The following is a 12,943-nucleotide window of genomic DNA, read 5'->3' as shown; positions in this document are numbered from 1 at the left end:
GTTACGTACTGTAGCACCTCACATCAATGCTGAGCGATAGTTGAAAGAGAGGAGAAACAATAAAAACAACAAGAGGAGAGAAAAGGAAAATTAGAGAAAGGTTCACCTGAATTAGTTAGACCAAAACTACTGTGAAACAACATATATAGGAATAAACAAAATACAATTGTAAAATAAACAAAAAAAAAGAGAGACTAAGACTATTTAGCCTATGAAGTATTATTCACGAACCAAAAGATTAAAATCTTACTGTTTTCGCAAGTTATCCAGTTTCAAACTCTCATAAAGTGCATGCAAGGACTCCAAAGTTCCTGCCAAAAGCTGAGAATAAAATCTCTCTTCATTTTCTTTGTCTAGTTTCTGTGAATCATTGTGCTCAACAACATTACAATTTGGGATGTTCTTGAGAGAGATTCCATGTCCAAATGACTGTTTGAGGTAACACTTGTGAAAATTGCTATCGAGTAAAAAATCCCAAGCTGTGCGAGGCACTGAAGAGGGATATTGTTTCAGTGTTCCAGCTCTGAATCTACTGCAGATCCTCATTATTGTACCAGTGAAGGCCTCCCATTCTGAATGACTGTGCTCACCCCAAAGTAGATTGGCAAAATGGCTATAAAAAGTAAAATGCAATCCCTCTGCCATTGCTGTTATACAGTCGGTTGCTAAAGAGGAAGTGGGGTTTGTGCGCAAAGAACATCTGAATATCTGCAAGGAGTAAAGTAGCACTAGAGTAAACTAAATGCACAATAGAAGTGCAATGGATGCTGAAAAATTCAAAGCAGCAAATAACTATCAAGCAGAATACTACCTGTCCATTATTTACAACAACATTAATGCGACCTTCAACAGCATCTTTTAATCCTGTAATCTTTAGATCATAGAACATATCTGTTGTTCGTGCAATATGCTTCATAGGCAAAATGCCCCTCCCCAAATCATTAGGCAAGAAGAACCTGCAAAGGCATTGTTTGCCAGACTACAGGAAAAATACAAGGAAAACAAGGCCAGAAGAAAAAAGAATGAATCAGTCAAGAATAATCAAATATTTACTATAGAAAGCAACACATATAAGAAATATTGACAATGAGAAGATTGTAAAATAATTAGTAATCACTAGAGTATTAAAGATATCAATCCCCAGTGCATGAATCATTAGCTAGTGGCTTAGGTGTCAAGTTGTCCACAAGAATAATATGTTTCTAACAGAACTTGAGGTAATCAAAAAGAAAAATACACAATTCTGAAATAAACACAGAAAAATATATCCTCAAACTTGAATATTTTTTAAGTTCTAAAACAAAAATAATATCTAACTAGATACAATACTTAACAGCCAAGAAATATCTATAATTGAGGCAGATAGTAGATGACTCCAGAATTCAGGCTGTATTTCCTACAAGGAAGAAAACATGGACAGAAATAAGTTGGCAGGAAGACTTCCTAGTGATCCTTTACCTTGGCTTCCTTTGGGGAAAATGAAGGGAGGATAGAAAGAACTAGGAAAATCTTCAACCAGTTTAGCCTATATCTGCTTCTGCCCAAAACATATGGAAAAAAAAAACATGTTTCACGTGCAATGGAGCTAAAATTGGATCCAAAAAAATTCACAATTTTTTTTAATCTATTTTTTATATTGTACGGTTTTAACAAATAAACGTTGAAATTTATCTCCCTCTTTCATTCCTTCTAAGAGAATAGTCGAAAGGGAAACTCTACTTCTTTCATTCCTTTCAAGAAAATAAAAGTAGAAAATATTTGGTTATCCTTTCCTATAATTTTTTTCCCTGACCTCTTCCTTTCACTTGTCTCCTAGGAAACTAGGGCTTAGTAACATCTAAATAATACACCAAAGCTCCAAAAGATAATTTTGAAAATTAACAAAGAGCCAATTCACCATGACAACATTTTCTCATTATTTGCCAGCAAGAATGCAACCATCAGAACCAAACCAACTTAGAATCTGATATTGGGAACAATCTAGAAATTCATAGAAATGGAAGACTCACAAAAATTTGAACACACAAATAATTGATCATTCTAATGTTCTATGCCTGCCAAGAAGAATTTATGTTTTGCATTTGTTAAGAGATATGACATCAAAAAGAATAGTATATGACCACCTTGATTGCAGCTCATCTAACCATCTATACCACAGCCCCAATTTATGGATCAGAGCAGGTATGCATATAAATTACACTTCACCAGATAATTCAAAACAATATTCAAACCATAAGTTTAGTCCATTGTTTGAACATTTACACATTCCTTTCTTGCAAACTGTCAAAAACATGCTAAAAAACAAAGAGGATTCCGCAAAAAAAATATCAGAGTTCCACCAGTAGAACCATCATTAAAAATGTAAATTAACAGAACATGTATGAACACAAAGAAAAAAGTAGAATAAGGTCAAACCCAAACTGTGTAGCTACTAATAAGTAACTTGCAAAACTACATCAAAATAAAGACATCAATATTCAAAATAGAAGCTAAGCAGCTCTGAAATACCTCCTTTCCACATAAACATGCATTTATGTGAATTATATAAATTCTTAAGGTAGGTATAAAATACAGTCGACTGAGTTTTCCACACATAAGTTCTGAAGAACTTAACCACAGCGTTTGGTAACAAGTGTAACAGTAAATTATACGGGTTTCATGCTAAGGCCTAATTACACTTGGACTGCCTCTACAATTTGAAAATTGCTCATAGTATCCCTCAATGAAACAGCAGAAAGCTAATTTTCTTTTTCAGCAATCAACAAAAACATTATGTAGTGTATAAATTTGGGGTCAATTTTTTTTTGGTTCATTAAACCACTTCCCCACCTTGTCATGCATCACAAGAGTATCAAATTTGGGCCTCGTCACTACAATGGATTATTACCGGAGAGAAGTTGAAACATCATCAAAACTTGATTTGAAATAGTTTATATGAACTGAATCATATTGAAAAAAAAAATTCAACTTAGGTAGACAAAATAATGTTAGTTTGTGAATGGGGAACTTTCCCATACTCCCAAAAATTAGATATTCTCTCTTAAACTAAGGCTCAATAAATAGACCACTAACTAAACAAGTAAAAAGATAGTCCAATATAATACTTGAGCATGAAGTAATGGAAGCATTCAGCTAAAGAAAAAAGAGTACCCTTGATATTGTAACATAAACTAATGTTAAATCAGTCGGTGAAAGCTAAATCTTACATATAAAAGAAGACTATTTTCAGCACCCAAGACAATAATGTCATTAAATGGTAACCTCCCAACTTTAACTCTGAAATAAGAAAATAATACTTAGGACAATGTGACCAAAATCTTTGGAAACTTTATGAGAAAATAACCACACCTGGGCCGTGTCACATTAACAGAAGCAGCAGAAAGAGCAGGAATTATCCAACTGGTTTGTGGTTTAATGTCTATGGGGGCTTCATCATAACCTTCATCAATTTGGAGCCTTATAGCAAGGAGTAATTTTTGGTCAGCATGTAAAAAACAAACAACAGGAACTCCATCCATATCAGTGGAGAGAAACACCTAACAAAGCAGGTCAATTAAATTGTGAAATTAGATTTTTTTTAAAAAAAACATACAAAAAATTTATATAAGAATGATGGAAATCAGAGAAAAAATATCTTAGAAGTTAGAAGATAATTCTTATTTATTCCAATGCAGGTAGATAAGGATTGAAGCCAGTAGTGGGGGCTAAACTAACCTACAAAATATCACCTGATGTTATATTCTTTGGCAAAAATCCTAATTCGGTAATAGAATACAATATAAGGTAACAAGTTGAATCCATCAGTCAACTATCAAATACAAAAATTAAATTGTCAATCCATGCCAGTCAGCATGTCCAAGTTTTGTTTGGCTGGCAAAGCTGAACATGGAATGCCTCAAGACACCGGAATGGTGCCTACAATTTGGAAGACAATGCATCAAGACAATGGTAGTCAAGACTGTGATCCAGATCCGGGGATCATATGATCTTTCAATCTGAACTAACCTAAACCCATCCAAATCCTAATTAGGATTTCATTTTGGCTACAACCTTATGAATTTAGGAATTTATTGTAGGTCCATTTATCATTCCTATGAATGATCTCAGTTCCAACAACTTTGACAACATAGAATATAGTTTCATTCAATTATATATTGAAAGGACCAATATTTACTAAATAGAGAATTTTTTGTATCAGGAAATTTAAAATTATAGGAAATTATTTTAGCTCTAGAGTAGAAGAATGTTTTTTATTATTATCATTATCAACCATCTTATAATTATAATTAATTATACACCGATAGAACACCAAGAATTTATTATAATTTTCTTATATTTATAATTAATTTTATTTATGCTTCATCATATTGGAACATAGTCTTTTAGATGTTCATATTAATATTCTGTATTGAAATTGATAAATGTGATAACTTATAAATGTCAAAAATAATTTTAGAATGTATAATCAAATTGTAGGATCTTAGAATCCTACAGTCTGAACCTACTCTTAGGCAGGTTCTCAATCTTAACAACCTTAAGAGTCAAAAGACACTAAAGCCACATCCAAAAAAAAGATCGTCTTCTTCTCCAACAGGACAAACAAATTTATTTTGTTGGCTGATAAAAAGGCAAATCACCTTGAGACGGTAAAACAATGCCTAAAATAGGTATTCTTCTTGCAATGAGAACAAAGTCTCGCCACAATGGTTAACCAAGTAGCAAGTGGACAATAAGTTCATTCTTCTTGCTATGGAGGCCCACAGGTTCTTGGTCATATTTTCTTATCTAGAAAATCCTATTGATGAACATTCTTCTTTGGATTAGCACAAAGTCACAACTAGATGTCACCAAAAAGAACCAATTATCTTCTTCTTCCAACAGAGGACGGCAGTTCATCCTTCTCTTCTTTGGGAAGGTGTCCACAAACATGAAGTTGTCAACCTCGTTGGCGAGCAGAAATGGTGATCCACTCCGACCCATGTTTTCTCTTTTCACAAACTAAGCCATGTCTTTTTATCAATCAGTAAGACTTGCAACATTGTCAGCCACAGCACTGGCACATCTAGTTAGGCCAGGCACCAAAGTCACAACATGGAACAGGACTTAAACCTTGATTGGAAGGAGCCAGGTGGATGCACAGAAGAAAATAATCAGAATACTGGTGAAATTTCCAGACAAAAGTTAAATAACACAACAGACACAACCTTATTAGCAGCATACTGGGAGCGTTTTCCCTGCCATATCCTCCGAAAAGAGAATTGTTTAGTAGATAGTTCAGCAGCTACCGCATCAATCCCAGCAACTTCAGCCTCAGAACGATTTATGACTTCTACAAGCCAAACAGAATGTTGCATCTTGCCTGCAGTAAAGAGAGTTTGGTGACTCAAAAAATATCAGCACGCTTAATAGGACACTTGAACCTAAAAATAAGACAGACTTCTATGATATGATGCCATCAAAGGTACAACATCACTGCTCCATATAGTTCTTTCTTCCAAATCTTTCATGGAGACAAACTTCCCCCTTTCTTCAATGTAGGTTGCCTACAAAGTTAATGGACAAAAAATAAAAAATGTTGGGCAACAAAATCATGAGCTAAGGTTAAACATTGCAAATATACTGATTCGAGAATGAAAACAAACTTGAATAATTATTCATTGAACTACCAAGATCTGTGTCGGACCAAATAAGGAGAAGAAAAAAGCCACATGTGATATTATCATGGGGAAGAAAAAAAATGTTTTAACACCTTATTTCAGTTATATTGCGGGAGCATGAAGCAGCCAAAGAGTGGCATCAAGAGTAGTTCTGAAAAGCTCAAATCTCATTTTCATAGAAATATAACTGATGATGAGGGCAATGACAATTTAGTGCATTTCTCTACTTGTCGCTCCACCAATTAAGACATAAAAAACTTCTTCTCTGGTAAATCATTCATTTAACTTTGGCAGATAAAGATACAAGAGATTCCAATTATAGCATTGTGGATACTGAAAAAAATGGAGAATAATATAGCATTCACAAGCAATTCCTTACTGCATTGTATTTCATGAAAACAAAACAAAAGTGTGTATAAGGAAAAAAAAACCTCTCACAAATTAGACAAAGGAACATAGTTCTTCAAGATATAAACTGACATCAGCACTACCTGAGGCTCTTCCAGTGGATGTTTTAGAATCAAATGTGATGAGATGGTAGCCTCATTCTCTCTGATCGGTTCAAATTGTTGACCGGCCATTTGGTAATTCCAAACAAAATCTTTACCAAAACGAGATATATCTGTTGCACCTAGAACTGAGCCCAAGGAAGATATCCGATGGTTCCCATCTACTGCCTTCTGTAGAAGTAGGCCAAATGGAAGAGGAAATATAGATGCAATGGGAGCTGGGATAGGAATGCAAACCACCTCACCTGCAACAGCATGGTTAGAAGCAAACTTAAGAATTGAGAGCATATTCAATTTAAGTTACGAAAAGCATGAGGCACACGAAGACAAAGCACATGAAAAAATAAAGAATAAAAAATAACTTCACTGTTAAATAATAAGTTTTATTTAATGTTTATATATTGCTAGTAATATCTAATTAGTCATAATTTAAAATCAGCTTCTAAAGGTTCTCAACAATTTCCATCTTCTACAAATTAACATAATACCATTGCAAATAACATAGACCAAGAATAAGTATTTTGATACGATTGGTGAATTCATCTAAAACTAATGTAAAAAATTGGTATATGATTGATGTCAACCAACAATCATAGAAAAAACATTAGTCGCACATTCAACATTAACATTAGTACCTACATTATCATACGTATATTGTATCTCATTAATACAATGATTAGATATTCTTTACCTTTATAAGACACATCACAATAATTGCTTAGGGACTATCACTGGCTTTTTCTAAGTTGTTATGTAGGAGAAAATAATGTTGTATTGATGTTTTCTATTATAAGGAATACTACATAGTGTATACATAATGATGCAGGAAGAAGAATCTGTCAACCAACACTCAAACTCTTGTCTAACAAGAAGAAAAAAAATTATTAACCGAAAAGAGGATACATGAGATCTTAATCCCTCTTATAGACTCAATAAGAACAAGTCATTTAAGAAAACCTCTATAATATCTATAAATTACCCTCAACCATGGAGGACTTGCCTTCAAAAGAGTTGGTAACACTTCCTTCGATCATCGTTTTCATGTATAAGCAATGATTGCCTCGTGAAGTTCACTACGCATGGTTTCTTTTTTTCCTTTTTTGGTAGCCTCCCCAATGTGTGAAAACCTAGTGGATCTTCATCTTTTCTTTGTTTCTCTTCCTTTTCAATCATCTCTTCCAATAAATGAGAAAACACTACCTCTAATCTATAAGTGGAAATACTTTGAAAATTAAAATAATGTTTAAATAAGTCGAAAAGTTAAATAAGCATGCATTAGATTCATTTGTAAATTCATTCTAGGGCTAATGAATGCACGAGTATATTCTATGTGATGGTCTTTTGACTATTGAGCCTATGAGATGCATGTTTTTTAAAGTAATCATTGTTCAATGAAATCCTCTAAGTTAAAAGGAATCGAATCAATATGCCAACGAGCTTTAACCTCAAAAGTTAGTATAAATTAACACATATTTATCGATGTCTTTCTAGAACTATTATTAATGACTTTTATTTCCATCTTTTTCTTTTTTTAATTTAGTTTTGTTCTCTTAAGTTAGTTGTTTCTTTTAAGTCTCTAAGGTAATACCATAATGTTAGACTTGAATAGGGATGAGCAATCGGTTAATAACCGAACCATTTAAATTGAAACCGAACAAATAGATTTTTTTTACCTAACCGAACCAACCAAACTTTCGTACAAAAATCGAACAAATTGAACCGATAAAACATCAGTTAAATTGGTCAAAAACCAAAATAACCGAACTTTCAATTAAATCGGGACTCAAGAGGGGAGGGGAATCACGAATTACAAAATTAGGGATTTTAAACTTATGGTTCTAGTTTGGGCATAGCCAAATTCAGTTTAATCAAATTCGGATTTTTAAAACTACGACCGAACCGATTTGATTGAAATAATCAATATTTTAAGAAAACCCCCGAATTTTGGAATTAACTGAACCAAACTTTTAACTTTGATTGGTTAATTTGATTTAATCGACCTTTTGCTCACCCCTAGACTTGAATCAAGGTTAATAGCCTGTGCAAATGTTAATTAAATGTGGTGACCTGTCGATGATTATGCAAATGACTCAAATAAAGGATAATCAGCACTCTTTAGAAAGCTCAAGTAAAGAATTGATAAGGGGGTTCTCTAAAGGGGCTCTTAATGAATGATCATAAGGTTCAAGGTTCAAGTGAAGGATCATTTCAAGACTCTTCTAAAAAAGGCTCGTGTCCAAGATTGTCGAGTGCATTTTAGGAGATTAATTAGAGGATTATTAATAGGCTCATGAGAAGACACGATTTGAGTTTATTTTGGCCAGTTTAGGGATGAACCAAATTTTATTTGTGATAATTCACTTATGTTTAGCCAAGTTAAGTTGGCCAACCATCCCTTCTTTTCCCTCTCTTCCTTGTTGTGTTTCTTGCATCTAACGTCACACACACTTGATGTTGTCGCACCAGGCTATTGTGCCTCACCATGCATGTGTCTCATTATCATTGCATGAAGTTGCATCGCCCTTTGTTGCTCCACCCTTAAGCGCATTAACATTGTCAAACGGCTCTCATGCACCCTAAAGTGATTTGTCCAACCCTGATTTGCACAGATGTGCACAAGATTATTGACGCCCTTGTGCCCATGAGCGAAGTCGTTGCAACACAACCTTTCCTAAAGTTTACCTTATGTTGAAGTTGGAGTCAACCATGATTAAACGAGATCGCAGAGCCATCATCCACTGTCAATTTGGAGATAAGAATTCAATGAATAATTTCCTTTTGCTGTTGGGAAACAGTCACTTCTTTTAGACTATAATTATTTATTATTACGGTTCGATTAGGTTTTGTATTGTCAAAAAAGCTACTTTATTTTGTTGACCAAGGTAAAACTTTAGTCTTATTTCATTTCTATCTTAGGTTTGTTATAGTATTTATCTTGGTACATTTGGTTCAAGATAGAACATTAATATTTTTTTTATGTTAGATCAAAGATGATCCCATTGATTTTGAGTTTTAATTAAATTTAGGTTTTATGTAATTATTATATTTAGTTTATTTTAAGATTTTCTAAGTTGTTCTATGCTTGGTTTTAGAGAAAAGCATTTATGAGAGCACACTAACCTTATAGAGTTTCAGATGTTCATCTACTGTATATTTGAGATAGAAAAATCAATCCTTAGATTCAATTTTAAATTCCTTATGTATGAATTAAATATGTAAAAGGACCATTTATGTTGCTACGAATATTTTGAAAAGGGAAATTAAGCCATCACAAAAATTAGTAAAATGGGTTCTAAAAGATTAGGATTAATTAGATGATATTCCTTCTTGCTATATACATGTGAGTGGTCATGTAGGGACCAACATTAAGAGGAGCTTTCATCAAAAGATAAAATTGATAGTCTGACTGCTCCTAAATGACCTATGCTACCTATTGATTTGTGTGTTGATACTTTTACACCTTTTTGAAGCTATAAACCTTTAATGGAGATCATACACTAATATATACTTAAATTATACAATATTTATTAAAAGGGTGACTTAGTCTACAAACAAAATGTGAACCCAATTATTTTATAAAGATTTAAAGTGAAACAGCAATTATTATTAATTGTAAAAACTAAATATAAAAAAGTGAAAACTAGGGTTGTAAACAAGCTAAGCTGAATTTTATGATGCTCAAGCTTGTTTGAAGGTAACCAAGTAAGCCGAGTCAAGCCTAAAATGAATCAAGCTTTTGAAATGATTGTTCAAGTTTGATTTGGTTTTTTTTTATGAACTTGAGTTTGGTGCAAACTTGGCTTGAGCTTGAGCTTGGTTCGTTTAGATGTTATCGAACTCTCAATTCAAGCTTGTTTGATTGTTTGAAACTTTTACATTTTAAACTTGTTTGGTTGATTATTGAACTTGATAATACAAATTTATTTATTCATTTTGAAACTTTCTTTCTTTATTTAGCATATTGATAAGAGTTTTATTGATGAATATTGTTATATTATTGAAAATTTCAAATTACTCATTTGTAATTTTTATAGATGTAAGGACCTTTTTGCAAAAGCACAACTTATTAACCTAGCTTCTTTATATATATATATATATATATATATATATATATATATCTCATATATATATATATATATATATATATATATATATATATATATATATATATATATATATATATATATATATATATATATATATATATATATATATATATATATATATATATATATATATATATATATATATATATATATATATATATATATATATATATATATATATATATATATATATATATATATATATATATATATATATATATATATATATATATATATATATATATATATATATATATATATATATATATATATATATATATATATATATATATATATATATATATATATATATATATATATATATATATATATATATATATATATATATATATATATATATATGCCGTCGCCATCATTGCACGCCAAAGACGTTGTCTCGTCCTTTTCATTATTACAAAACCAAAACTTCATCTCATTGTTTTCCACACATGATATCTCTCTCGTGTGTGATCTTAATCCTTGTCATCGCTACTTGATCGTTGACTCGTTGCCCTCCGTTGTTGTTCTTCTTTATCATCGTCAATTGTTGTTATTGTCATCGCCAAATTGTACTTGTGATTGCTTCAAACATATAAAGCAAAAAGGGCAGTCTTCTCTTAGTCCTTCTAGCAAATTAAATTCAAATTTTCTTCTCATGCTATTTAATGTGTTATGTTAGCTCTTGAGGAGCAAGTTGGGATGGATGGAATTGATAAGGCTTGGAGAAAATTTTATTTCATTTTCAAGTCCTAGATATTTTTATTAAATCTTATCACTTGATGGTATGAAACTCTAACAATATTGAGTTTTTTTCCCTCCATTTTTGTATTGCATGTTAAAGGAGTTTCTTTGGTTTCATATAACGTAGGGTAAGTTACAATTAAGCTTAAAAGTGCATGTGGGATTAAATAAGCATTCATCTAGAAGCTCGCATTCGAGGTGAAGTTTTCTTGCTTGTTTCGCTACACTTACATTGTGCATTATTTAAATTATGAACTAGATGTTATGGAAAATAAAATTAATTTTAATCTTATCTCTACTCTTCCTGCTTAATTATCCCTTGCTACATTGCTTGCATTTTATTCTTAAGTTGATTCTTATCTTGTTTGTTTTTTATCTGAGATCTATAATAAATTAGATTACATAATTATGCAAATTAATAAAGTAAGAAATTAATTATAACAGTAGTCTAGCTCCGCACTCTAGGAGTTACTCTAGCTCGGTTATTAAGTAATAAAATAATAGATGCAATACTTATATTTAAAGTTTTAGATTCTCCGCTTTGAAAGATGTGCATTATCATTTGATATTAAATGGTCAAGATAATAAATGTAACACTTAAAGTATAGAGCTTCGGCTCTGCCCTCTAAGAATTACATGATTACTAGTAACCTTTAGCTTCGATTTTCTCTTTAAGAGTTTGCGTGATTACTTATAATATAGAGCAGTGGACACGGTGTAGAAAGAGAACTCTTGAGTCTTTTCGCGTGTTCATGAACTTTGGTTAAATTGAGATGATTTTTCCTCACGGGATCGATTGTAGGTCATTCACCTTATTTTTATGAGGCACCTCACGGGATGGATTGCAAGTCGTTCATCCTATTTTTATATGAGATACTTTTCGGGTGGATTGCATGTCGTTCACCCTATATATATGTGTGTTTGTATATATGCATTCACATGATGTATTTCATATTAGGTGGATTGTGGGTCGTTCACCCCATGGACATATGATACATCTCTTTCGAGTGGATTGCAAGTCGTCCACCCGATCTATGTATATATATGTGCATACATATGATATATTTCGTTACAAGTGGATTATAGGTCATTTACTCTCATAAATGTGGATTGCAGGTCGCTCACCTTAAGATTTTTATTTATACATGACATGTTCGTATTAGGTGGAATGTAGGTCATTCACCTTTACTTATATGACACATCCTTGTTGAGGATATTACATGTTGTTCACCCACTCAATATGTTATGTTAAGTGTCAAATAAAATAAGACTATAATGTGAGTAATGTTGGAAAATAAAAAATTAAGAAAAACTGATGAATATAATTAAAAAGATAATAAAAGACAAATATCAATAAAACATACATGATAAATTATGTTGTTGTCCCTTTTGATTATATTTTTATGCACATCTCTTTTATCTCTACTATGCACGTTGTGCTCACTCTCCCTTTTCTTTGACCCCCAAGTTAATTATTGAGATATATACACAGCACTAATGGAGTTATTTCAGAGGTTGTTTAATTTTTTTACTCTATATTTTGCTCTGACATTGTTACAGTTCATGCGCGACAGCGAAGCTAGCGTCGCGACAAACCTAGTTCTTGCGGGACGTGACAAACATGATTCACAAATATTTTTCACGAACATTGTTCACAAATGTTGATCACGAACGCTATTGACGAACATTAACAAACTGAACACATATGTGTTCAAGCTTGTTTGTTTAGTTTAACGAGTTGTTCAAATGTATTTATTTAATTGATCTTGTGTGTATTGAACGAACATAAACAAGCTCTTACCAAGCCGAACACCAAACTTGTTCATAAACATTCGGTTCATTTACAACCCTAATGAAAACTAACCTTCTATCAGAGCACCTAACCGCCCACAGATATGTGGTAGTGTGGGTTGCACATAGTCAATATTCG

At 32.2% G+C, this 12,943-nt stretch overlaps 1 protein-coding gene across 1 annotated transcript in view; it reads right to left on the bottom strand.

Annotated features, from left to right (window-relative positions):
* LOC141847554 (anaphase-promoting complex subunit 1) overlaps positions 1 to 12,943 on the bottom strand; it is a 62,741-nt gene that overhangs the window by 44,249 nt on the left and 5,549 nt on the right. The window contains exons 3-9 of the mRNA XM_074735612.1: positions 6,149 to 6,411; positions 5,438 to 5,543; positions 5,205 to 5,359; positions 3,349 to 3,536; positions 3,207 to 3,276; positions 812 to 979; positions 251 to 708 (exon numbers count right to left, since the gene is read on the bottom strand). Coding sequence (XP_074591713.1) covers positions 251 to 708; positions 812 to 979; positions 3,207 to 3,276; positions 3,349 to 3,536; positions 5,205 to 5,359; positions 5,438 to 5,543; positions 6,149 to 6,411 — 1,408 coding nt within the window. The remainder of the gene's footprint in view (positions 1 to 250; positions 709 to 811; positions 980 to 3,206; positions 3,277 to 3,348; positions 3,537 to 5,204; positions 5,360 to 5,437; positions 5,544 to 6,148; positions 6,412 to 12,943) is intronic.

Source organism: Curcuma longa, chromosome 16, assembly GCF_044706935.1.
Source record: "Curcuma longa cultivar G26 ecotype Majalengka, Jawa Barat chromosome 16, ITB_CL_G26_1.1, whole genome shotgun sequence".
NCBI classification, from domain to species: Eukaryota; Viridiplantae; Streptophyta; class Magnoliopsida; order Zingiberales; family Zingiberaceae; genus Curcuma; species Curcuma longa.
Note: the sequence above shows the minus strand (reverse complement) of the source record. Positions and strands in the feature narration are given on the sequence as shown.